Source organism: Camelus dromedarius, chromosome 18, assembly GCF_036321535.1.
Source record: "Camelus dromedarius isolate mCamDro1 chromosome 18, mCamDro1.pat, whole genome shotgun sequence".
Taxonomy (NCBI): domain Eukaryota; kingdom Metazoa; phylum Chordata; class Mammalia; order Artiodactyla; family Camelidae; genus Camelus; species Camelus dromedarius.
The window spans coordinates 42390975-42418661 of NC_087453.1; the positions used below are offsets into that span (position 1 = coordinate 42390975).

At 47.0% G+C, this 27687-nt stretch overlaps 1 protein-coding gene across 9 annotated transcripts in view; it reads right to left on the reverse strand.

Moving 5' to 3' along the window:
• Positions 1 to 16451, reverse strand: part of KIF16B (kinesin family member 16B) — a 244002-nt gene extending 227551 nt beyond the window's left edge. For 2 of the 9 annotated variants that reach the window (XM_064475897.1, XM_064475901.1), the window contains exon 1: positions 16213 to 16404. In XM_064475897.1, coding sequence (XP_064331967.1) covers positions 16213 to 16259 — 47 coding nt within the window. In that variant the 5' untranslated portion in view covers positions 16260 to 16404. Of the gene's footprint in view, positions 1 to 16212 lie in introns of all 9 variants that reach the window. The other 7 variants (XM_064475898.1, XM_064475900.1, XM_031434277.2 and 4 more) reach the window with 7 other exon arrangements.
• Between the last annotated feature and the right edge of the window lie 11236 nt (positions 16452 to 27687).

Sequence of the window (27687 nt, forward strand, 5' to 3'; positions counted from 1 at the left end):
CCGCATCTCAAAGGCGAGGGGAGGAGGGGGCAGGAGCCGGCATGTCCTATGAGGCGCTCCCTGCCGGAGGCCCAGAGGCCTGCTCCTGCGATAACAGGATGGCATCAAAGGAGCGGCTCTACTTCTGTCTCACCAAGTCCTCCCCTCCCAAGTCTCGCCTCTCTGGTCTTTTATGATGAGTCAAGCTTTTTATTTCGGCCTCCAAGCTGCCGCACACCAACGCTGCCTCTGAGCCCCTCAGGTTTCATGGCCCTGCCGTTTACATTTTCAAAGCTTGACAAACCCGGTTTAGCATCTGAAATAGGAAATTCTCCGATGGATGGGAGTGTTAAGAAACAGGGCCCTTGGCTGCCCGCCAGTCACACGGGGAAAGGACATGAGAACAGAAGTGTGTGCCTCTGAAGTCAAACAGGTGGGTAAGATCACATCACGCTGAAGCCACACAGAGGAAGCGAAGCTCTGTTATCGTACCAGCAAATGCAATATTAACACACAGCTGCCATGAACTGCTCCCAGCCCCTCACCTGAGGCCTCTGGGCTTCCACCCGCTGCACCCACCTTCCGGGCCAAGGCCCACTTCAGGTCTAGCCAAGCCGTCCATCCCTCTAAGGGCCTCCCCTGATGCCCCAAGTCTCAGGGAGACCCCGACTCCCACCGCGGGCTGCACAGTACCGCAGGACCTGGTCCCACTGAGGCAAGGACTACGCCCTCCTGGTGCCCGGCCGAATCCCCAGCAGGCAGCCCAGTGGCTGTTAAAGGCTTGCAGGGAGAAGGGCTCTGCGAGGTCAAAACTATTTTCATCCTGATACCAGGACATCACTTGCCTTTTCACTCTCGCTCACTCACGAGTACAGTGCAGTTTTCCAGACACTGCAAGATGTGCCATGACAGACCGTCCTCGTGGCTAAGGGATTGTCTGCTTCGCATTCCCATGTTCTTAACATGTCTGTTTCAGTTTCTCATGTGGTGAAGACACTGCTATAACCCATAAAAACTCTTTGGGGTCCTCAGTAATTTTAAGGTATCCCCAAAACCTTGAGAACTGCTGGTCTAGCACAAGGCCTGACATACACCTGGCAGAGTTTAAATACTTTGTGAATGATCAATCAATCAGCCAAAGATGGGAAGATGAAACCTCTTTCTATCAACATACTGATGTCTAGTCTGTAGTCTGTTACGGGCAAAAGGTGGAAAAAAAGAGGTGCACAAGGGTCCGTTCACTGTTTTTTGGTTGAGAAAGGAAAGAAACAGATTCCCCAGCCAGTTGGCTGGGTAGGTAAGTGGATGGGTGGTGAGGGGACAAGTGAGTGGGCAGACGGGGTGAGGGGTCACAAGGGTGGACAGGCGGGTGCACAGACGCTGACCTGCCGGATGGCGGCCAGACAGCTGGTGGCAGGGCAGACGAGTGGGAAAGTTCCAGCCCCTCCATGTTCAGTCACTCCAATGGCCCCCAAACCTGTCTGGTAGCTGTCAGTCTCACTCGCCGCCTTCTAACACACAAATCTCATCCTGTTAACGCCCATTGGTGAAATGGTCCCCACTACCTCCAGAATTAGCTTTAAGTTAATTCCTTTTAGAACAAAGGGTAGGAAGAAAAAAACAGTAAAGTCCAGACAGCACAACCCGCATAATCCGCCCTCCCCTCCCACCTCTCCGCCCCGCCCCCACCTCTCCACCCCGCCCTCTCCAGCCATCTATCTGAAGATTCAGCCATGTCACTGTACTCTGCAGCTCCCGAATTCCACTCTACAGTTTAGGGCTTCTATACACTTTCTACTTAAAATGCCACTGCCCACCGTGTCTGCTAGGCCAGCTCATTCTATGGAGCCCCGCGCTCAGTCACAGACCCCCCGGGATGTGGCCCCAGCCCTGAGAAGGAGCTCCGCTCAGCACCCCTGCACCCCAACACTGCCCCGCGGTGAATACCCAACACTACTCAGAGAACTTGGGACACTCTTCCTGCGCCTGCTGTTCCCAGGAGATCACGAGCTCCTGGAGAGCAGGGATCACACCCTCGTTCATCACCACCAAAGGAAAAAGCCCAATGAAAACTTGGTGGCTGCAGAGATGCCAAGGTCACAGGAAAACGCCTGCTCCTCACCACTCTGGGCCTGAGCAGGCCTTAGAGCTCAACTTCTGCCGACACAGCCACCTGCAGACTTGAGCTCACACTGACTGTCGCTTCTCCAAGCAGCCACCACGCTTCATCACCTACACAGCAGAACCTCACAGCTGGTGACAGGCGGGTCAAGTCCTCGTCACTGATCATGTCAGACTCTGCTCCACCGTCACACGACTCATGTGAAATCTCAAGAGCTACAACACAAAATACCTGCTCTGTGCAAGCACTTCACAGCTATTAACTCCTTAAGCCACTGAAATAAACTTGCATTTAAGGTTTTACTGTCCGCATTGTACACATGAGGAAAGAAGAGGCCAGAAGACTAAAGCATCCTCTAGAAAACCACGTAGGTAGTCAGTGGCAGCACCCGGATGCACCCCTGGGCCCATCAGATTTCCCTCCCCTTCAGCCTCCCTGCCTCTATCACCCCTTCACTGTACTGTGCCCTGTGTCAAAGTCCGGGATTATGGGGCAGTGAAATCTGTGTCGCCAATTTAATCAAGCAACAGTCCAGCAGTACCCTTCCAGGAAAAAGCTCACATACCCAAAAGCAGTTTCTCTTGTGCAGAAAGCACTTAATATCTGCTGAAGGAAGGGAGGAAGGAAGGGAGGGAGGGAGGGAGCGAAGAAGGAGAAATGGCAAATCAATAACTACAAACATATTCCAAAGGCTAAGGAAGATGGTACAGAAGACAAATCAGATTTTTCCAGGACTGATTAGCAATAGCTGTCTCTCAAAAGTCAGAGCAGAATAAAAGGCAGAGGGAAAGGATGGCAAAAGCAGAAACAACCACAAAATGCTCTGACTCTTCAAAGTCAAGAGAGAGGAATTCCAGCCAAGATCAAATTAGAGACAATCAAATCAGTTCCAGGGCACTTACGCTCCAGGAAAGAAGGAATAAATTCCTTCCACTGACTCTCTAATTCATTTATTAGTCATCAGAAAGAACAGAAAATCTGAAAACTGTCTGTTAGTAGAACGGGCAGCTTAAGATACCACTGGAAATAAGGTTCCCTTGAGGAAAAGCCTGCCTTTGGAGTGTTCCGACCTTCCCTTCTTGGCACCCTCCTCCTCCCCACACACTGAACACCGGCGCCCACCTCCCCAGCTCACCTTCAGGGGCTGTCCTCTGCCAATAGAATAAAGCCTGTGGATCTCAGTGCTGGAAGGACCCCAGGCTCGCCCAAGTGCAAGCTCTGTGGCCTGACGCTCTGGCCTAGGGATCAGCCCTGCCCATCACACCTGTCCCCTCGACGGAATGGCTCTGGGCCTCCTCCCGCTGCTCCGACACTCGGCCTTCTGCTGTGAGCCCGCTGGTCACTCACCGCCAGCCTGAGCTTCCCGAGGGCAGAGACCATGCCCACTGGTGTCCCCAGGGTCTAACAGGATATCACACACTTCACGGGTGGCCACTGAAGTCGTGCAGGGTGAATGATCACGTGGATCATCACGGTCACACGTCTACACCTCTCGCTCAAATCATCCCACCTCTATTCTTGGCCTTAGGGTCCATTCTCCACCAGCAGCCAGAGTGACCTCCAGACAATTTAAGTCAGATCAGGTCGCTTCCATTCTCTCAGCCTTCCGACAGCCCCAACCACACTTCAAATAAAGCCCAAGACCTCCCCGTGGCTTCCTGGGCCCCCCATAAGCACCGCACGTACCCCCACACCCCCCACCGAGAGCACACGCCAGGCCCGCTCCTGCCTCGGGGCCTCTGCAGTGCTCTTCCTTCTGTTTAGAACCTTCTTCCCAGACGTCCCCACAGTCACCACCTTCCAGCACCTGCACAGAGTCCCTCCCTGGCCCCTGTTATCTGTGGTGGCCTGGCCCTTTACTCTGCTTCGTTTTCTTTATAGAACTTGCAACCACCTGCCATTACGTATGGTCCATTGGTTACTCACGAGACCCACGCTGTCCAAGGTGGCAGCTACCAGCCACCTGTGGCTACTGAGCACTTGAGATGTGGCTGGTCCAAACCGGGTTGTGCTGTAAGTGCAAAATACAACCCAGATTTCAAAGACTTAGTACCCAAAAAAAAGTTTTTTAAAAAATCAACAAATAAGGAAGACACAGGGTAGGCCTAGTTGTGATAAGTGCTGTAAAGAGAAAACATTGAGAGGGGGACAGAAAACACCATGGGTGGGGGCTGGTATTTCCAATGAGACAGAGGAGGCGACATCTGCGCAAAGACTCTCAGGAAGGAGGAAGTGGGACCGCAGACATCTGGGTCTCCACACCTCCAGCAGACAGAAATGCGACGCAAAGGCATCACTGATCGGAATGGAGAAGCCATCCCTCTGGACACAGGGTGCATGGAAATAGAGAGCTTCCCCCTTTATGTTATAGGCCTGTCACCCGAGGGCAGTTTCCCCAGCCAGTAAGTCGCTCCCAGGCTTCCTCGCAGCCACGTGTGGCCACGTGACCAACAGAAGGTGAGCGCTAGTGACATGTCTCTTCCACACCAAGGAGGCCAAGAAGTGGGTGTGCCTTCCCCACCTGCTGGCTCCCTTCCACTGGCTGGAGAGAGAGGCCAGCCTGAGCCCCAGGAGAGAGAGAAAAGTCACCTACTTACGTGAGCAGAAGATAAACTTCTTTGGTAGCTTTAGGGCTAAGCCATTAAAATGTGAGGGGAAATGTGTTACAGACGCCAGCAAGGGCCCTTCCACACCTGATTACCTCCCCCCTCTGGAGCTGAGGACCTGCTGCGACCTACCCCCTTCTTTGTGCGCAGGGCTCGTCCCACGGCTGACTGCAGGCCCGCCTGTCCCCACGGACACTAAGTGTGCGAGCCCTGTGCAACAGCAGATTTAACCAATCGCACCTAAAACCAATCCTGACACACCACCGAGACTGGCCTCCTACTCACTCTGAACTCCAAGCCCTTCCACCCCATCGAGGGTTAAAGGTCCCCCCACCAACCCTGTCCTTTTCATCAGACACTGGAACTGAACAGTTAATCCAACCAAGGCATTAGCAGCTCAAACAACAAAGCTCGCCAAGAGTCAAACTTCCTCAATCATTTGAACAGACAGAGGTACTCGGGGGAAACGTTACCCACTGTTACCCTTAATATATTAGAATAGTCAAAGTTGGCCATAAGAACAAGAAAAGCTTAATTAAGGAGGAGATGTTTTACAAGACAACTAAATGCCTTGTGTGATCTTGGACTGAATCTTGGACCAGAGAAAAAGACGGCACAGGGCAATTTGGAAAATGTGACTGAATCAGATGGGTGGATAACACTGCATCAGTGACACTCTCCCGGTTTTTACTACAGTTGCACAAGGTGATAACGCTCGGAGAAGTTGGATGAAAGACACATGAGAACTCTGCACTATTTTTGCAATCTTTTGTACATATTTCAAAATAAAAAATTTTTTAATGTTTTAAAAAAAAAAGTCTCCACGCATCATCACACGCGAGCCCAGCCCAGGACGGCTGACGTCTTCCGCACAGCTGCCCTTCTGCCTGACCGCGCAGGAGGGGCTCCTGTAAAAGCACTAACTTAGGGAAAGGAATAAAACAGACGAAAATCTACTATTTTTTAAAGCTTTATCCCCGCAACTTTTTTCCCTTTTGAGCTCGTCTCCATCACCCTGAATCATTTTTTTCCTGACAGCTCCCTGGGGAACCTCTAAACTGAGGTTTAGAAGCACCTCACGAAGTGATCTGCCTGTGCCCCACACTGAGTCGGTATCGGGGCTTAGACTGTTAATAAGTCCTGAAAATAAGAATCAGTAGGTGCACCCAGGCAAGGCAGCACGAGACCACAAGGCCACGAGGGCTTAAGAAAGCAAGCTCCTGAGAGTGGACATCCCATGGTGGGTTCAGAATCCTAACTCTCTGAAGTTGAAAATTCTTATTCTAAGCTTTATTTATCCTCTTGAGATGATAAACCCCATCCCCACCCCCACCTCCAGGAGGAAACAGGACTGAATTTCTAACAGCATTCTACTTTCAACGTTCTCTCATGGAAAAAAAAAATCAGATCTTACCAAGTTCTGCTCTGAATACTAGATTCACTACACCAATGTTTTCAAACTGCCGACCATAAAATCAGTTTAGAGGATAACAACCATGTTTTTTTTTTTAATTAATGAAATAGTAGAGAGTAGAAAGGAGCGTGCATTGGGCTGATAGATGTCTCACTGCAAGATGTCTTAAGTACATAGTCCTGCACAATCGTCAGCCTTCCAAAGCACAAATGTCCTTCATTTTCAATACAATTAACTCTTTTTCACTAAGTCAGAGGGGAAAAAAAATGTTTTAAATGGATCTTATGTTCACAATAACATTTATTAGAAAATCTGAAATGTGTTCCCACAGACAAAAAATACTGTTGTACACTTAAGTCAAAAACTTTTCCTGCAAAGTATTTCCCTCATACGAGTGCATTACAAAGAGGAAAAAATGAAACATTACAGTGGGGAAACCCCACACACACCACCTCGACCAAGTGATCAAAGTCAGCATCCCCAGGGACGGGACAGACTGGCGCCACGAACCCCCTGGGACAGGAAACGGGGGCTCAGTATCACGTGGTTTTCTCATCAAAACTGCGTACCTTCAACTGAATCATGACTAGACATCAGAAGAACCCAAATGAGGGCTACTCTACAAAATGACTGGCATTCTTCTGAGGCTGAGAAACTGCCGCAGACCAGGAGAGATTTGGGAGACACAGCAACGACCCGCTGGGTGGGGTTCGGCAGCAGATCCTGGAACAGAAGAAGGATGCTGGGGGAAAGCTGCACCATCACTCCCGCTGCCCTGGGTCATCCCTGAGTTCTGACGCCGGGGTTACGTAAGATGCTCATGTCTGGGGAAGCTGGGTGAAGCGTACGTGGGAACTTTAAGTCTAAAATTATTTCAAGTTAAACAGTGAAGACAAACCTTTCCTGAAGGAACATGAGTGCTCTGTCCATAAACTATGTATCAGTGAAACATAGTGTTTTAGCTCAAATATTCTAACCTTGAGCATTTGATGTGCAATTTGTGTATAATTAACGCAATACACAGGGAAAGCCCGAAGCTGTCCGTCCATACCCAGGCTTCTCCCTGTCCCGTCCCCCTGTATAAAATAAAGCAGCACAAGTTTAATACCAAATCGTATTTACTAAAAACTCTTAGTCACTGAAGAGCAGTTTTTAAACTACTGGTACTCACACACTGTGTAAGCACATCGTATACATTAAGATACTGTTAAATTTTGTGTATGAAGAAACATCAGCCACTAGCTTCACGTTATCTAAAAGGGAAAAACCTCCATGTGCTCCAAGCACCATGAGTCAGCACCAGCACTGCCCTCCCTGGGGAGCCACAGTCACCCCAGAAACCACGGCACCTTCTATCCAGCAGCCCCCCAAACCCGGAAGCCTTCCTTCTCCAACCCCTAACTCCCTACCTGCTTTCTTCTCCTCTTCTTTAAAACAAAAGCAGACACACACACACCCACTTCTCCTGGGCTGAGCCCAGGTCTGCGATGCCCAGGTGAGGGCTGGGGTCTGAGTGCCCCACGCAAGCAGCAGAGGAGACCAGGAAGACTGTATTCCGGGAGCCAAACTGCACAGGTGAACACGGCTTAGCCCTCACCTTCCTTTAACCCCTCCATTACCTGGAAGGGCAGTCCGCAGGTGCCACCTCCAGGCCCTCACCCCCCGGGCTCCCGCCTGCACGGTATCACCTGAAATAGTTCCCTCCAGAGACAGGAGCCAGTCACCTCCCCGGCCAGCTGGGCTAAGGACCTCAACCTGCAGCCAGGGACCCCATCTGCTTCCCTCCTTGTTGGTCACGATGTCCCTTCTCCTTCCTCCCTCCCTCTCTCCACTGCCTGGCCCTCCACTCCGGCCTCTGTCAGTAACAAGGTGATTGTAAAAATCAGCAGCAGCTCTGACTTGTCAGCAGTGTGCTGACACTCCACGTACACGCTCTTCCATCTAAACCCCTCAACAACTGATGCAGTTTCATTTTTCAGCAGCGGCTCTCACATGCTGTGGCTTCAGCATCCTTTTACAACGCTTTAAAATTACCAAGGAGCCCAGAGAGCTTTTACGACTGTTGCTACAGCCATTTACAGTTACCACATCAGAAATGAAAAGTGGGAAGTTTTTAAGACCCAGAATGCACAGCACCCAGGATGCACAACATCATGACACATCGCGTAGCTTCTGGAAAACTCCACTGCGCCCTCATGAGAGATGAGCATAAAGGAGAAAGTACCACAGTGTGGCTGTGAAAACAGTGCTGACTTGTGAACCCCTCAAAAGAGGCTCCGTGATTCCCAGCTGGCCCCGGACCACACTTGGCGCATCCCTGTGTGACAAGAGAAGAAACGAGGTCTAGGACTAAAACCCACCTGCCCAGGTCACTCAGCCACCTACCGACAGCTCTCCTGTAACCCCGGTCACGGAGTTCTGCAATCCACACCCCTTCACTCTTCACCATGGTCCTCCTCGGAGACAACACACAGCCTCTGTCACCTTCAAGTGACCCACCTCCAAATGTGCATCTGGAGAGCTGATAACCCACCTGAGCTCCTGCTGCCTGGATCCCCCACCAGCATCCTGAGCCCAACTCAACTGGCCGCCATGGCCCTCGCCCCGACCAGCTCCTGGCCTAGGGAAGGGTCACTGCTCCACTAAGCAGGCCCCAGTCACTCAGTCGATCATCGGACTCTTTGCCTCTCTATGTCCTACTGATCGGTCTTCAGGATGTCTCTTGCAAATGCAAAAAACAGGATATAAAACAGTTATGCTTTATGTCACTTCACAAACAGGAAAAAAAGACTGGATTCAAAGGCACCAAAACTTGAGGAGGAGTTATCTCTGGACCATGGAATTATGAGGGATTTTTGATTTGATTTCTTTGGTACACTTTCCAGCACATGTTTTTTAAAAGCATACATTTATTTCCACAATCAGAAAATACCATGAAAGCTTCTTCAGGGTTTGGTTTGTAAGTTTTATCCTTTGACTGTGCCCTTCTTCATTACTTACAACTCCAACCCAGTCCAGAACCCCACCGTTACGGGCCGTACCTCCGTTCTCTGTGCGATCCTCCCACGCTGGCCTCTGCCCACTCACATGGACACCTGAGGCCGCCAGGGCTCACAGCCCACAACACTGCGTGAGGGGTGCGTGAGGGACACTTGGCCCAGACCTTGGCAAACAGTTAAGAAATGTTCATTGTTGCTGGAGCTGGTATGACTATTTCTCTACCCTGCTGCCAGATGAACCGGCTGAAAGCACTAACTGGCAAATGACGACCGTTTTAAAGCCATCAGTAGCTCCCAGTGCTTGATAATAATAGCCGATATTTATAGGGCCCGATACTGTTAGCAAGTGTCACCTCACTCAGTCACCACCTCCGCCCCACCTCCCCCGGGTGGCCCTGCGAAGATCTCTGTCTTACAGATGAAGAAACGGAAGCACAGAGCACTTGAGTAAAGTGCCAAGGCACAGAGCAAGCACGTGCACGGGCAGGGGTCAAACCCAGCTCAGTCTTACTGTCCAAAAGAACTTTCCGCGATGGGCGCGCTCTATATCTGCACGGCTCAGTATGTAGCTACTGGGCATTTGAGATGTGACCTGTGCAACTAAGTAACTACATTTTAAATTGCATTTAATGTTAATTTAAGTAGCTGCAGGCAGCCAATGGCTATGACACTGGCCAGCACAGGACTGGAGTATAAAAGCCCCAACTCCTAGCTTAACCAAGAAAAGCCCTCATGACACCCTGCCCACTCACCTCTCACCCAATCTTTACAAAAAGCTTCTAAAAATCTTATAAATCCTACAAAAGTTAGTCTAAGATCCCTGGTAACTGTACTCAGGGCCATCTGCCAGCCATCCCCACCCTCTAAGTCTTCTGTACAGCAGCGGGGCTTTAGAAATGAGAGTAAGAGGGGAGGGTACAGCTCAGTGGTAGAGCACGTGCTTAGCATGCATGAGGTCCTGGGTTCAATCCCCAGTACCTCCGTTCAAAATAATAATAACAACAACAACAACAACAACAACAACAATAATAAAATTTTTAAAAAGAAATGAGAGTAAGAAAGACTTCAGTTCAAATCCGGACTCCACAGTGACCTGGCTGTGTGACCCCAGGCAGGCTGTTTCAGTCTCTGAGCCCGGCTCCCCGTCCATCTGCAAAACGGAGTGACTATGCTAACTTCCTAAAAGCATCAGCCAGGCACTTCACAGACACTCTCTAAATGGTGGCGGGTAACACCTCCTTCAGGGCTCAGTTCAAACTCCACAGTCTCATCTAAGAGACCCTGGAAAGCCACGGAGAGCTTCCTCCAGCCTGCAATATCCCCTAGAGGCTCTCTCTCAACAGCACTGACTCTACTGTTATTTTTGTGTGTGGTGTGTCCATCTTCTCTGCCACAAGCCGGCTGTCCCCAAAGGCCAAGGGCTTCTGTCATCAGTTAGCCCCAAGACAACAAGTCACCAGATGAAGGGCTCTGGAAGGAAGTGGATCCAGGTCAGCTCAGCTTTCTAATCTGAGGGGTCTCAGTTTCCCCTCTGCAAAATGGGGATAAAAAGTCAGGGAGCTGGTGGGAGGGGAAGTGAAGCTGCCCAGGTAGACAAATGAGCCAGGTGCCTGCGGTGCGCCTTGTGACAGACACCTCCCACCCTTAATACGAGAAGCTGGCGTCCCCATCACACGCCCAAGAGAGCACCACGGAACTGTTTTCCTGACATCCTTGCTCTTAAAATGGGAAGACTTCAGTACGCTCTAAAGAGTTCAACCCCAATCAAAATACCTTGGGCATTTTTTCTTTCTCTTTTTCACTAGATCAACATGATACAAAAGTCTACCTGAGCGGCTAATCAGAGAGGCTGAGAACAGTCACAGAATAAAAGGCATGCGTGGACTTATCTTATCAGATGAGAAAGCACGTTATAAAGCTAAAAGCTGGCTGGTCTGTTGCCAGCACTCGGCAAAAACAATTTTTTGGGTAAAACATTTTTTAAATACTTGTTATTGAATCAAGTTACAATTATTAAATCCTAAAAGTAACAGTAATAACAGCAGCCAGTCTTCACAGAGCCCTTGCTACCTGCCAGGGACTGTGAGAGCTTTGGCCCCACGCAGTGTCCCTTTTGAACCTCACAACAGTGTTTTTCCCACTGCCAACTGCAAGTCATCGGTGGATCTAGCATTTTTTAAAGTGGGACAGAATAAAATAGGACAGAATAGAAATTAGGAGTGAATTGCATGTAATACCTCTTAAATCTTTTACCTATCTACAGAGCTTCAACATAAAATGTGCTTTTTAGCCTTCTCGCTAAAATCTGGAACAAGTCAAGGATGCCCACTCTCACCATTTCTATTCAGCATAGTCCTGGAAGTCCTAGCCACAGCCATCAGGCAAGAAAAAGAAAGAAAGGGGATCCAAATTGGAAGGAAGAGGTAAAATTGTCACTATATGCAGATGACATGATACTACATATAGAAAATCCTAAAGATTCCACACAAAAACTACTGGAACTGATAAATGAATTCAGCAAGGTAGCAGGATACAAGGTTAACATACAGAAATTGGTTGCATTTCTTTACACTAACAATGAAATACCAGAGGAAAAGTTTAAAAAAAAAAAACGTTTTAAAATCACATCAAAAAATACTCAGGAATAAACCTGACCAAGGAGGTGAAAAGACTTACATGCAGAGAACTATAAAACACTGATAAGTAAATCTGAAGGTGATTCAAAGAAATGGAAAGATATCCCATGTTCTTGGATTGGAAAAGTTAATACTGTTAAAATAGCCATACCATTACTGAACACAAGTTCATATGCCCGATGCACAGTGAGATCAAACAAACCAAAAAGCTGGAGTTTGAGGCAGAGAAAGGTTTACTGAACGGCTGAGCAAGGAGAACAGGTGGCTTATACCCAAAAAACCGGACCCTCACCTCCTCGAGTGGTTTCAGCTGAGCATTTTTTAAAGGCGCGCTGAGGGAAGGGTGACCCAGAGGCTGTGATCAGCTGTGCGCAATTCTGATTGGTTGACGGTGCTCAGTCCTTAGGCACCAGAAGGTCTGGGGGCTATGTGCTCATGATCATCACATAGTTAATTTCTCCCATTTGGTGGTAGTTTTTAGCATCTGAAAAATTCAGGAAATATGCATGAGATGCTATTACCTGGGAACTTCAGGGAGGAGCTACAGCAGAGGATATGTGGGAGGGGTGGGGGCCTGTCCCAGGAAGACCCCATGGGGTCCTGCTCAGTTAAGATACTACTCACAGCAATGTACAGATTTAATGTCATTCCTATCAAATTACCGATGACATTTTTCACAGAACTAGAACAAATAATCCTAAAATTTATATGGAACAATGAAAGGCCCAGAATTGCCAAAGCAATCCTGAGGAAAAAGAACAAAGCTGTGGGCACAACTCTTCCAGACTTCAGACAATATTACAGTTACAGTAATCAAAACAGCATGGCATTGGCATAAAAACAGACATATGGATCAATGGAACAGAATAGACAGCCCAGAAATAAACCCCACACACCTCTGGTCAATTAATCTTTGGCAAAGGAGGCAAGAACTTATAATGAAGAAAAGACAGTCTTTTCGACATATGGTGTTGGGAAAGCTGGACAGTCGCATATAAATCAGTGAAGTCAGAACACTCACATCATACATAAAAATAAACTCAAAGTGGCTTAAAGACTTAAATAAAAGACATGACACCATAAAACTCCTAACAGAGAACACAGGCAAAACATTCTCTGACATAAATTGTAGCAATGTTTTCTTAGGTCGGTCTCGAAAGGCAATAGAAATAAAAGCAAAAATAAACAAACGGAACCTAATCAAACTTATAAGCTTTTGCACAGCAAAAGAAACCATCAACAAAATGAAAGGTAACCTACAGAATGGGAGAAAATATTTGCAAATGATATGACCAACAAGCGTTTTTAATTACTATAAGACTATTAATGAGCCAACTAAAAACTCAAACAGTAAAAGAAAAATAAGCCTTCTATCTTCATCTAACAGGTTCTCCATCAGTCAGTTCTCTTCTTCAGAGTGACCACTGTCAGGCTTTTTATGAATTATTCTATTCAGATATGGGGGTGTGTGTGCGCCTGTATGTATACATTTTTTAACACAACTCTACTATAGTGTGTGTGTGTAGATATCTTGTTTTTCTCACTTAATTCCCTACCTTGGAACTCTTTTAAGATCAACACGTTCTTTTGTAAACACTACATAGCATTCTTCCAAATGAATAGGCCACAATTTAACAAATCCTCCATCATTGCACATTTAGGTCATTTACGATTTTTTTGTGGTTACAATGATGATGCAGAAACATCCTTACACATATATCTTGGTAGGCAGGAATATAATCAGTAAAGTAAAATCTCAGAAATAAAATTTCTCAGCCAAAGAGTTTATAAACTTCTCGTCTTGACAGCTACTGTCAAATTTACCAATATGAAAGTTTCAGAAGTCCTGGCCCTTTATGACTCCATCACCATTCCCTTGCCAGCACTCAGTGTTTTCAGTTAATATGCACCGATCTCACTGGTGAAAAACGATTTCTGATGGCTACTGTAACTTGCAAGCCTTTCCTCATGTGTTAGGCCCAATGTTTTTGGTTGGTCATTTGTATCCCTCTTTCCTTTTCACTGCCAACTCCCGGATCTTTGAAAGTGCTCTTTGGAAGGTTACCAACGCTCTTGTCCCCAAGACCAAGGACCTCATCTTACTGACGTCATCAGAGCACCGTCCCAGCAACATCCGACACCAACCACCACCACCCCCTCCAGGAGACCCTCCTCCTTCCCCACCGTGACCACTTACTGTGCTGTACTTGTCCACGAGCTGCAAGCCAATTTTCTCCCTGGAATCCTAAAAAGAAGCACATCCTAGGGTCTAATCCCTGATTCCCTTTTCTTCTCTGTAAACATTTTTTAATCTACTGTAGAGATCTGTTTTATACATAAAAATAAGATTTTCTCTTCCTAAGAAAGTTCCTCCTCACTGTAACATTCTCAAACTGTCACCTACATGCAAAAGTTTTCCAAATGTCAATCCTCACATCACCTGAAACCCATGTTTTTAACAGTCTGCTGAACACCAGCAGAGACAGATGTCCTTCCCACACTTCAGGTAATGAACAGGGTCAACACGTGGGCGGGACTCACCCTGGGCCAGACACTGTGCTTGTCCTGATGCTCGCTGCATCTCATGCAAGTCTCACTCGACCTGACCGTCCACCTTCCCCAAACCTCTTCCACCTCCTTGCACATCAAACCTCAGTTAATGACCGTGTTCTTCCCCTTTCCCGCCTTCCCACCCAGTGAACTGCCAAATCCTGTCCATTCTGCCAGCAAACCGTCTCTATGGATCTTCCCAGCTTTCCCATCTCCACATCTGGCCCAGACTCCGCTTCCTTCCTCATCCTGCTGCTTCTTGCCCGCATCCTGCTTCCACCACCACCTCTTCCCTTCTGGGAATACAAATATCATCACATCAATCTACCTTCTCAAAGCACATGGCTTCTGGATATGTTTCCTGCCTCCTCTCCATGGAACTGGGCTCCAGGCCCACACTGTCAAGACATGTGCTCACAGCACCCCTCCCAGCCCGCCCAGTGTTTCATGACAGTCCGACCAGTATGCAGTCCCTCCCGCACCAGACAGTATGCTCCTGGAAGACACGTATCAGACCTCATTCGCCTTGTCTCCCAGGCAGCACAATGCCGTGCACTTGGTAGGCGCTTATTAAGTGCTTTCTAAAGTTACTCAATACAGTCTTGTAGTACGCGCTCCATAACATCTTTATTCCAAAGAAGGAAATGAACTTCCATATATATGTAAATCCAAAATAAAGAAAAATCTTTTTAAATCATGTAAACGACCTCGGGGTCCATTTCTCTTGTATGATTGAATACACTTAGAAACATGTATATTCTCTTAGAACTTATAAAAAAGTCAAACTCCTCCCCTAAAAAGTTTTAGAAATAACTTAAAAATCACAAAAGCACTGGTTTCCAATCGTCACAAATCAGAACCATGACTCCCCATTTGCTAAAAGAAAAACAGATTCAGACGAGTCAAAGAAGGTTCTGGCAGTCTCTTGATTTCATGATCTTCTGATACTCCAGTCAGCTGTCAGAACTACCAGTGACCTGCAAAGCCGATACAACCAAAGGAGCAAAGGCCATATGGTAAGTCAAATATCCAACTTGATTGAGAAGCCAATAAAAACCAATGGCCTTGTGTAAACTGCTCCTATCGTTTGGAAGGAGACACATCCCACTTAGATCTACTTCATTCCTTAAAATTATACCAATTTAAAAAGTAACTTTCTAAATCATCTTTCTTAACTGATTATAAAGTGCGCATTGAAAAGGAGACACAGATTATTCTTCAGTGAATTTAGAGTCAAACCATTCTGAAAAGCATTACTTTGCAGAAACATACAAGATTAAATGCTGAATGTGTTTCTAATCTCCCCACCTTAACATCAGCATATTTTAAACACGTGTACTTAAGTGCCCTTGATTTTTTTTTTTCCAGGAAGCAAAACTTTGTTAAGCTTTCCCACCCACTCTTTAACCTGAAGTTAAGAACTGCTAAACTACCAATTAGAAGTTAGGGTTCACATTCAGGGAATAGAAATGACCTCTTATTAAGAAACTAAAAAGTAACACTGTTAATCGTTAGAGAACTTCTGAGTTTGCATAATTGAGGGGAGTTCGCCTGACACCTTTGGTGCTCCCCTCAAAGGAGTTACACCTTTCTGAAAGTGATCCCTAGATGCTTTTTAAAGGAGGAACAAGCAAACTTCCCCGAATTAGTGGGACCGGGAAGAGTTTACAGTAATCTGCGTGGCCTGGGGAACTCTTCACTCCCAGGGTGCCCTCCAGGGCAGCGTGAAAGAGACGGCAAAGCTTCAAGTGCCCCGGGCCCCCAGAGGCCACAGCCAGGGCCCAGTGGGCCGGAGACCCGCTCTTGACACTTAAGTCGAGGCTAGCCTTGGAGGGGAGTTGGAGACCCACTTCCTCCAGGTAGGGACGCGTCGGGGACGGCCTGCGCCCCGCCCCCCACCACTCACCTGCGATTCATGGGCCGGACCCTCACAGCCACCTTGACCGATGCCATTGCTCATCCCGGCCCGGCCCGCGCGGGCTCCCACCTGCCCAGCGCCCCGCGGCCGCCCGCGACTCTCGAGACTCGGCCGGCGGTTCCCGCCCACTTCCCCCTCTGCCCCCGCCCCTCCGCTCTCGGCCGGACCCGGCGGCCCGCGGCGGCCCCACCTGCCCGGCCACTGCGCATGCCCAGAGGGGCTCCAGCCCGCGAGATCCTTGCGCCGGGGTTTGGTGGCGGCCCGGAGGCGCGGAGGGGCGGGGCCTGGGCGCCTGGGCGGGGCTGGGATGGGCGGGGCCGGGATGCCTGGGCGCCGCCGCCGGAGGTTGGGAAATCGGGCAGATCCACACTGCAGGCAGTGCCCTGGGAGTCGCCCAAAATTGAAGAATTTCAGGAAAGCTTAAAACCCAGCCTCCTCCCCTGAAAAACGGGAGAAGAATGAAGAGGAGAGGTTCGCAATAATTTAATGTCAGCGCAAGGACCACAACCCTGGGATCAGATTACCAAAAACACAGTTCTTCAGTCCTTAGCAAGGACCTGGCTTTACCCCACTGTGCAGGAGTTAACTCATCCAATTTACAGAGCTAGAAACTGAGGCACAGAGATTAGCACAGTTTGTTGGTGGGCAACTCCTCTGTGGTCGTCTCCACTACTCCGAGGCTGTCCAAGCATGGGTTTTGAGCCCCTCAACTCAGGGATAACAAGAAATGAAAATTAAAAGGGTATTGAGGGGTAGGAAGGGACAGACTGGGATTTCAAAATGTAGAATAGATAAACAAAATTATGTTGTATAGCACAGGGAAATATATACAAGATCTTGTGGTAGCTCACAGCGGAAAAAAAATGTAACAATGAATATATGTATGTTCATGTATAACTGAAAAATTGTGCTCTACACTGGAATTTGACACATTGTAAAATGACTGTAACTCAATAAAAAAATGTAAAAAAAAAAAGGGGGGTATTGAGAGTTTTAAATGCAAATAAGAATGTCTATAGTGACCAAAATCAGATCTTCATTGCACTTTTTTTGCACTTATGTTACAGTTTAGTAGTTTTAACCTTAAGGGAGTTAGAGGTGGGGACCACCGTCTCCTGGCAATTTAGGGATTCTCTGGTAGAAGTGAGGTCTGACTCAGTCTCTTTTTGTAAATAGCGCCCCCTCCCCACACACACACACACTGTCCCCCGCTCCCCTCTCCCGGAGAATGTACATTCATTCGTTCATTCGGGTATTGGGCATTCGTTAACACACACCCAGGACCCAACCTGTGAACCACTGGATTACCTGAAGGCCACGTTAACGAGGGCATCAATCAGCCCTGCCTTCTTCTTGCTGCCCCACTCAGGGACGCTTAGCCCACCCACTCCAGCCCTAGGACTCCATCCTTCCTGCCTCTGGTCCCACAATTGACAAGTGGGGGCGAGAAGGCCCAGAGAATACAGGGCCCCGTCCTCAAGATCCACTGGGCCCCCACGTTCCTAATGGGGCGACAAAGGGATACTCTGCCCGACCCGCCGGTATTTCACGCCCGCAGGCACCCGGGAGGTGGCTGGCAGCGGCTCTAAGGTAGGTGGCATGGCCGGGTCCGAGGGGCTGCCCCTCTAGCAAGCCAGGCTCTGATGGAGACCGCAACGAATGGAGGCTGGGCTCCTGGGTTTGAGCCGCAGCTTCAGGCTAGCACTGAGAGTCTTCCAGTCTGCATTACTGGGCACCTTGGGACTTTTTGCTTTATCTGCATATCAGGAACAACTTAATGCATTAAGTGGGATGATACCTGCGAACATGTGGCCCACTCAAAGAGCTTCCCTAGAGCCCTGAGGCTAGCCAGGAATCAGCACCCCCACGTGTTTCTAGCGCCCAGAGAATACCCAGGCTTTTCCCCCTTGTGGGGCGCGGAGCTGGGTGCGGATTTGATCACGGGGTTGGGAGGAAACCAGAAGCGCCGGGCTCCGAAGGCAGGCCACGCATGCGCAGTAGCGGCGGGCGGGTTTAAGACGCCACCAAAGGGCCCGCGCGGCGCCCCGGCCGCCGGGGCAGGGGCGGGGCCCGCCTTATATGGGAGCTGCGCGGGGACAAACTGCTCCGGCCGCCTCCGCGGTGGGCGTGGCCCAATCCCCACGGGAGCCGCCGCTGCCTCCCGGCTTGTCACCACCCTGTCCCTTCCCAGGCCTCAGCGCACTGAACCCCCAAGGGGCCCAGAGACGGCAAAGCCAGCTCAACTCCTAAAGACCACAAATTAGACAAACTTTGTAGGAGGAGTTCTAGTTTACTCACTAAAGCGATTTCTGTGTCTGGGTCCTTAATTTTTGTTTGGAAGGGTTCATTCATTCGTTAATTTATTTCCAACACCCTACTCTTGCCTATCAGCCCCCTGTCCCTTGATGGCACTGCCATTTGACGAAACAGACCATTGCAGCCCGCAGACTGTTCAGCCCCCACCCATCACTCCTGGAGCTGAAGGAGGCGGGGAGGCATCAACGCACGCGGGGCAGGACGGAACAGAGACTTAGCCGGAGGGTATTTGTAACAGAGAGTGAAAGAAGTCTCTGAAAGGGAAGATTAATTAGAAGATAAGGGGTTGGCTCATCTTAAACTTTAACATACTTTCAAGTACTTTGCAAAAAAGCACTCATACTTTCAAGTACTTTGCAAACGTTATCGCTTTATACAAATAAACTGGGGAATCTGGTGTGTAGGAGGGTTCCCTTTTCTCCACACCCTCTCCAACGTTTATAAATAGACTGTTTAATGATGGCCATTCTGACTGGTATGAGGTGATACCTCATTGTAGTTTTGATTCGCATTTCTCTAATAATTAGTGATATTGAGCATCTTTTCATGTGTCTGTTGGCCATCTGGATGTCGTCTTTGGAAAACTGTCTATTTAGGTCTTCTGCCCATTTTTGATTTTTTTTAAGCTGTATGAGCTGTTTGTATATTTTGGAAGTTTGTCCCTTGTCAGTCATGTAATTTGCAAATATTTTCTCCTATTCTGTAGACTGTCTTTTCATTTTGTTTATGGTTTCCATAAAAAAGAATGAAATAATGCCATTTGCAGCAACATGGATGGACCTAGAGATTATCATATTAAGTGAAGTAAGTCAGACAGAGAAAGACAAATATCATCTATCACTTATACGTGGAATCTAAAAAAAAAAAAAGAGATACAAATTCTATTTACAAACCAAGAACAGACTCACAGACATAGAAAACAAACTGTGGTTACCAAAGGGGAAAGGGTGGGGAGGGATTAAATAAGCGGTTAGGGATTAACAGACATACTTTACTATATATAAAATAGATAAATAACAAGGACCTACTGTGTAAGCATAGGGAACTATATTTAATTTCTTGTAGTGGCATATAATGGAAAAGAATCTGAAAAGAAATATACATATAGTATGTATATGTATAGCACAATCACTTTGCTGTACACCTGAAACTAACATTGTAAACCAACCACAATTCAATTAAAAATTTAAAAATTAAAAAAAAAAAAAGGTTAGTCTGGGTTTCTTGGTTGGGCAAGGCAGCCTTCAGAGAAGGCATGCCCAGTGACTCTGTTGGAGCTCAGCTGGCTGATGTCCCACTGACTAAAGTCAGCAAGCCCAGCATGGGTGGGGGAGATGTGGGGGGGTGGGGATGTGGGTGGCGGCAGGTATTAAACACCAGGAGCCACCAAAGTTACAAACCTACCAGCAGGTCTGTGACCTTGGATGAGAGAAAAAAATAAGTTACATCTATAAGAGCCTTTAAGTAAATCATTAATTTTAGTAATATGAGAGATTTTGACACCTCTAGAAATCACGACATTTTTGTGTTAAATTAGAATTGTTGCAGCTTTCTCAAATTGGTAAAAATCATTATTCCTTTGAAATGATCGTAGTCATTAGACTGACACTAAATCTTTTATTTAATAGAGCCACATGTGTTACTCTAGCACAAATTTATTTTCCTAATACCTTGCTAACAATATTTTATTGTAATTGATTTCCCTTTTAATCCCATGTATTTTGTTCTCTGCATTTAAAAATGTTATTCTGAAAATGTTGCTTTCACTAGGCAACCAAAAGGGTTCAGGGTACAAAAACATTTAAGAACCCACAGTTTAGAAATTCGTTTGAATGAGTGAAGGGTATTTCTATTTTCTGAAAAAGGCTGAATGGAAGGAAGGAAAGATTCTGAAGCCCAAGTTAAAACCCATATGATAGTAAATGAGAATGGGGTATTAACCTAATTACCATGAAGGCCTCTCCATTTGTGTGTGTGTGTGTGTGTTGGTTTAATTTTGTTTGCTTGTTTTATGTAGCTTATTTGGGCCTTCACTTACTGGATTTTTTTTTATTTGAAGTATAATCAGTTTACAATGTTGTGTCAATTTCTGGTGTACAGCATAATGTTTCAGTCATACATATATATACATATATTCATTTTCATATGCTTTTTCATTATAGGTTACTACAAGTTATTGAATATAGTTCCCTGAGCTATACAGAAGGAGCTTGTTGTATATCTATTTTATTTCACTTATTATTGAATTCTTTTTTTTTCCCCCTGAAGTTTAGCAATCTCATTACTACCAAATAGTTGTGAGTGATTTAAATTCCCTGAGACTTAGCTTCTTAATGTCAAAGTGACATAGCATTGGGATTGAATGTTCACTCCATCTCAAAATATTTGAATCATCTTGAAAGACCACTATCAGGAGGAAAATACCATATTTCTATCAGCTGAATGTACAGTTACGTATTTTTCCTCTAGCCTCTGAGGAGTAAAGTTGATTTACTCTCTCACAAACATGATTTTTGGAAAACCTTGATAAACAGCAGACTGGAACTCTTAAATGGGAACAAAGAATACAACTGATATCTCAGAAACCCATCTGTTTTCCTAAGTGCAGGAAGTCCTGACCTGAAGCATTATACCACACAGTACGCACAATACCTTCTTGTGGGAGTACCTTACATCACCGGGCTTAACGCTGAATTTAGGAAGTAGGCAGTGAGGCAGTAAACAAATGTGTTATAGTATCAGAGACAGGAATCACAGATATCAAATCCAAACACAGAACAATTTTCATGTTCTAAGTCACAAAATTTAAAGGTAAATTTAGGATCTTCTAAAATACTGAACATTAAAAGCAAAGATCATTTGAGAAAGTGTACTTTGGGGCCCGAGAGTGAAACCAGCTCCAAAGCAACAGTAAAGATAAACACAGAAGTCATACATAGTAATTTTGCTGCAAAGATGTAGGCAGGTAGCCATGAATGGCAGATTCCTTTTACAGCAGAAGTGAATGAAGAAATCACAACAGACTCAATTTAATAGAAGCTATCACCCTAAATCATAGTCATTTTATGGACTAAGATGAAAAAAAGATTGTTTTCAATTACATATAACTAAACCTCTGGTCACAAAGCGTTCAGAATTGGTGGACTTTCTAGTGCCTGTAGCTGCATTTCAACTTCTTCAGAGCAAGAAACCCCATTCAGCTGAAGGGATGGGGAAAAGTTTCATGGATGAATTCACTGTGGAGATGGACCTTGCAGGAGGAATCGCGTCTGAACCTTGAGATGGAGGAGGAGCTGACTTCTGCAACAGAGGAAATACGTGAACAAGTTTTCAGAGACAGGAAAGCAAGGGTCCTGGCCCGGGAATAGTGAGAAAGCCTCTTTACCTAAAGCTGAGTGTCAGAAGTTTAAAGATAGTGACACATTCTTCCCCTCCCTGTATTTGTACCTTGCAATATCACCATGCAGCAACCCCCAATCAGGGAGGGAGTCTGTTTCTCCCCATTTCACTAGACTGGCCTTGTAACTTGCTTTGGCCCCTCCCATGCAACACAGTTAACTTTTGTTACTTCCAACCCAGGCCTTAAAAGGTTCCACTCTTGCTCCAGGGACCCTGCTGCTGTCACAGGAGCAAGCCCAAGCTAGCCTGCTGAATGATGGCATGACCAGTCAAACCCAGCGCCACAGCCAACAGCCAACCACCAGACGCGGGAGCGGGGTCGCCTTGCAGCAGCCAGCCTCAGCCCAGAATGACAGAGCCTGTCCAGACCAGCAGAACCACCAAGCAGACCCGTGGGCTGAAGGGGATCAGAATATGCCACCCCAGATGCACCACTGTGGTGTAAGAATTATCTTAATCCGAAGTCAATTAAAAAGAAGCCCAACACAGAAAGAGCTCTTTGCCCTTCCCACCTGCCTAAAACCAGGACATGAATTTCCCTTTGTGAAGGTCTTTCTCTTCCCCGCCCCCATACCAAGAGAAGAACAACCCTTATTCCCCAAGACAGAAAGTCAGCAAACCTTACTAAACTAACCCTTCTCTTCCCCCATATGTTTACCTTCCCACAACTTGCAGCCACTAGGAGCCCCTCTACAATGTTATCACCTTTTGTTAAAATAATAAGCTCCCAGGACTAACTCTTTGGGGAGTTTTTATTCCTTTTCTGGGATGGCCTCCATGTACATACAAAATAAACCCTTTCTTCTCTTAATCTGTATTTTGTCAGTTTCATTTGCATACCTTGGGTTAGCAACTGAAGAGAATAGAGGGAAAGTGTTTTTTTGCCCTTCCTGACAAGACCCCTGAGCAATAAACCAATGGTTGTTGTTTAAGCCATCTGATTTAGGACATGTGTGTGTTATTGCTTGCATCCAAATACATCCTATCTCATATAATGAGAAAGGTTTGGGGTGGATATGATAATTCAAGAATCCTGTTCATCCTATAGAAATATGAGTGACAAAAAGCACCACTCACTGTGTTACTCATTGAAGAATTTGCAACCTTCATTTTCTGTGTCTCTCTTCCAATCAGATTATAAACACTTTAAGGGCCAAGAGCAGGTCTTACAGCTGTGTGTATTCCCGGGAGTGCCAGACTGGCAAACGTTGACGCTGACACTTAGCAAAACCGATAAACTCATTACACTATTCTGTTTCTGTAGATGGCCATTATATAAACATGAATTCCTATGTGATGATTCTTTGGCCCATTTTGTCCCTTTCTCATCCTCTAACCAGGTCATAATGTGAAGGGTATGCCATTTGTTACTGTCAAGCTTAATTAAGCCCATTATAATTCGCTAACCCCTGTTCTTGCTTTGTAATTAACATTGATTAACACAAACAAGTACGAAATAGGCCATCAGCGCTTTCCCGAAGTGCTGATTACAATTATGTTGGTAATTCAGTACAGCACAGAAGATGGCGGGGTAGTAATTTGCACGGTTTTTATACCCAGAGACAAATATGTTACCACGCAAAACTAGCCTAGAAACAATACAGTTTGTTCATCGGATTCACCTGATTAAACCTTCACCCTGTTAACCCCCCATGACTGTTGAAACCTTGGGTAGAACAGCTCCAAGTCGCTTGCTTCATCGCATCCCTGGACTGAAAGAGGGCAGCACTTCAAAGCAGACAGAAGGAAGTGGAGTGTCCAGTCACAGCAAAGCAGCCCCAAGGCTCACAACAGACAACTATGGGGCCAAGATTGCATTTTGTAGTTCTGGGATAAGTCCAGGGTTTGATGGCAGCAGACCGAAGTTTCACAACAATACGTGCCCAGAGGTATTGGATCTGAACAGCTCTGAGTGACTGATGACTTGCAAATAAACTCTATCCTCCTACTCGAAATATAAAAATACAAACAAACAAAATTAATATTCTAGTAAACCCAAGACCATGTTTAAGTTCCCTCAGAGGTCAGGGATGTATTGTTGGCATTCGGGTCAAGAGACAGCCGCCCTGCTCACCTGTGACTATGGTCGACTGCCAGTGGGAATGTGCACGTCATGGAACTTCTGCATATTTGTAGGAATAAAGGTGGGATGTTTAGGGGCTGCAGCTGTGCTTTACAAAACAAGTGAGTGAGCCTCCGCCCCGCTGCCCTCCAGGGAAGGATGAACAGAATTGATACCATCAGAACAAGTCCTTCCCGTGCAGATGACTTGGTAATGAGACCAGGGAGTTCTTACTATTACTGCTCCAGAAAGTATGCACGGAAATCGTTCAAACCCTCTAAAGGAGTGTTAGGACAAAATGGGGTGTTTCAAAGTCGTTACTGAAAGAGTAGCAATGTTCATGGAGATCCCTGAGACACCGAGACTTCCGTGGACGTGTGTGGCCCATCGAGAAAAAACCTGCCTGATGGAAAAACACAGAGAATTTGCTGAAAGTTCTATAGCATCTAAGTATTGAACAGGGAGTCTGAACCCAAATGTGTGTGTGTTCTGAACGGGGCTTTCTCTCACTCTCTTTTTTTTTTTTTTTAACCCCTTTCTCCCAGCAGAGGATGTATTGGAGAAAGTGCTAGAAATGGAAAAGCAGCTGTCAGAGGCAGACTTTACAACCTCTAAACTGTATCTTGTTCCTATAGTTTCTCTGCTTTAGGATGTCTTGTAAATGGATCGTACAGTATAAGTCTCACTCTTTTCACTTAGTGTAATACATTTGAGATTCATCCATGTAGTTGTTTCCATATTTCCTTCCCTTTTATTCCTGAGTAGTAGTTAATCACACCACATTCTGTATATCCCTTCATCAGTTAAAGGACACTTGGGTTATTTCCAGATTGCTGACAATTAGGAATAAAGCCACTATAAATGTTCACATACAGGGTTTTGTGTGGATCTGAGATTTCTTTTTTTTTTTTTTTTTTTTTTTTTGGTAGGTAAAAACCCAGGAAGTGGATTTTTTGGTCTATGCTAAGCACATGTTGAACTTTGTTATTTTTTTAAGCCTAACGGTTTCCCGGAGAGCTCATACCATTTTGCATCCCCCTCAGCAGCAGGTAAAACTTTTCATTGCTGCATTTTCTCATCGGCACCAGGCATCGCAAGTTTTTTAAAAATCATTTGACTAGGTGTGTGGCACAGAGTTTTGAAGCTGAGCAAACATGTTCACAGACTTTATTGCTGTCTTCAGAGAAGACTTAAAATCAGTCTTAAATATTAACTATATGTATATGCGAGCAACTTGGCTGCATGCTAGTTAAGAAGTTCATATTAATGATCTTGCCTGGAATCACCTGCACTCAGTCTAGTTTGACCAGTTTGTTTATAACTCAAGCAGCATCAGCACCAATGTCCTTAGCATGCTTGCTAAGGGTGAGAGTCCGGTACCTTACTCGCAGCTGCCCTGCAGGTGACACCTAAATGTTGTGGCTCCTCACTTCCTTTGGCATCTTGAAAACACTTTAAAACCGAGCTCTGAGCGCCTTGTTTATGTGTGTTTTCTGTACCCAGAAAATGAGACATCCCGCCGGCTTCTACTTTGAAGAATGTATCCATCAAAAACACTCTAAAATGGAGAAAGAAAAAAGATGCTTCTTGTAGCAAACAAACTGTCCTGCTCAGGGGATTGCTAGAGAATTCAATCACTTTCCTGCTCTGCCTTCAAAAAGCACGGAGCCAAATGCAGTTTTCTCCATGTAACCAAGGCTGACTTTTCTGACTTGGGCAGAAAACACACATAGTTGGAACCTGGTCCTCAGATTTGTCACATGAATCTCTCACTGGCCTGTTGCTTCTCTCTGGACCTCATTGCTAATGCCTTATTCATTTGCATCCATCCGCCCCATCAGCTGGTTCTAACGGCCTGCTGTCAGCAATTAGACACCAATGCCTGCGCCACCTCCTCTATGTTATGCATGTCCCCCGTCTCCCGCTGCCCCGGCAGTTCCCATTTTTCTGCCTCATCTCCAGAGGAACACACCAGACATCCTCAGCTGCATCTTCTCTTTTTTCTAAATTTCATTACTTATTGTAAATAGATAACATATGCACAAAGGATAAATTCAAAAGGTACAATGGGGCACAGAGCTAGAACTCTCTTCATTTCCTTCCCTGGTTCCTCAGTTCTCTCGTTCAAACAGTAACTACTGTTACCAGTGTCTCGTGCCCTTCCAGAAAGAGGTAGTCTGTACCTTGACAATATACAATCTAGAGATTTTTATTCTTTGCAGAAATGGTAACAATTTTTAATACCTTTTTGCACCTTGTTTTTTTTTTTTTTTTTTACATAAAATGTGTATCCTGTAAAACCTTTAATTTCACTATACCTGCATATACTACTGTGTGTACCTCAGTAGGTTTGCCTTTTTCTTTTAAAGAGTTGTTTAATGTTCAATGTCATGTATGGGCCTTAATTTATTTTACTATAGTCTTTTTAAAAGTATCTGAAATAGGGGAAGACGGAGAAGATGGCGGAGTAGAAGGACGCTCGCAGGTCACCCTCTCCCACAAATACACCAAGACCCACATCTACAGACCCACTCAGCAACCAGAGCACCTGTGGAACTCCGACAGAACATCGCCCTCTTCAAAAGATAAAGACGCCAAAAATCTGGTAGGAGAAAAGGAAAAAAGAAAGAACAAAAGGCAAAGCAGCGCGGGACGGGTCCCGCGGGGAGGGAGCGGCAAAGGAGGACTGGCGCGCGCTCGCTGGGTCTCCCCTCTCCAACTGAGAGGCCAGCGGGACGGAGGGGGAGCCTCCGAGGCTAGGATCTGTACAGAGAAGCCCTTGACTAACAGAACTAAGTTAAAGGGGCACAGAGCGTCCCCCCGACGCCCAGCCTGAGACGCGGGCCGGCAGCCGCGGGCAGGGCCAGGCTGCACAAGCTGGGCGGAGGACGGAAGTGGCTGCACGGAGGCAGCCCCCGGGGAACGCAAGGGGCTGCGCGCCTTGGCTGTGGGTGCACAGGGTAGAACAACCTGGGCCCTCCATAAAACAGCAAGGTTGATGTGCTCTTGGGGGAAGGGTGCACACCCCCATCTCTGAAAACCCGCGGAAAGTTTTCGGGGGAAGAGAGGCGGGGCTCAGGCACAGCCGCCATATCCTCCGCGCTGAGCACTCAGGCGGGGGCGGGGGCGAAACCTGCATCCGCACCGAAGGGCTTAGCAGCCTCAAAGGCCAGACTGGGACTGGCCTGCAGCCCGGGGCAGATAGGATCCTTCCATCCTGGTCCCTCACAGAACTTGCTCCACAAAGACAAACAAGGAGCTGGGTTTTGGCTCGGAGCAGGGACAGGGCTGTCCCTCGGTCTTCCCCGAGCCCACCCGCGGAGCACCGACCAGGGCGGAGCGCGCAGCCGCACAGAGCAGCGGAGCTACCGGCAACGGCGCAGGTAGAGGGAGAGCGGCCCCCCGCCTTTCGGGCAGGAACACAGCCCCTGACCGAGGTGCTGGGAGGGGGCACGACCCGCCCTCCTACCGGGCCAGTCTGCAACATCTGACTGCGGCATCCGGAGGGGCAGCGACCCGCCCGCCCACAGCAGAGAGCTGCACCTGACCCAGTGTTAGGAGGAGGCCTGATCTGCTTGCCGACAGGTGCTGGGAGCAGCACAGAAGAGGGCGCCAACGGAGGGCCTCTGAAAACAGCAAGCTGAGCTTCCAGAACAGGACGAAGACAGAAAGACTTCACATTAAAA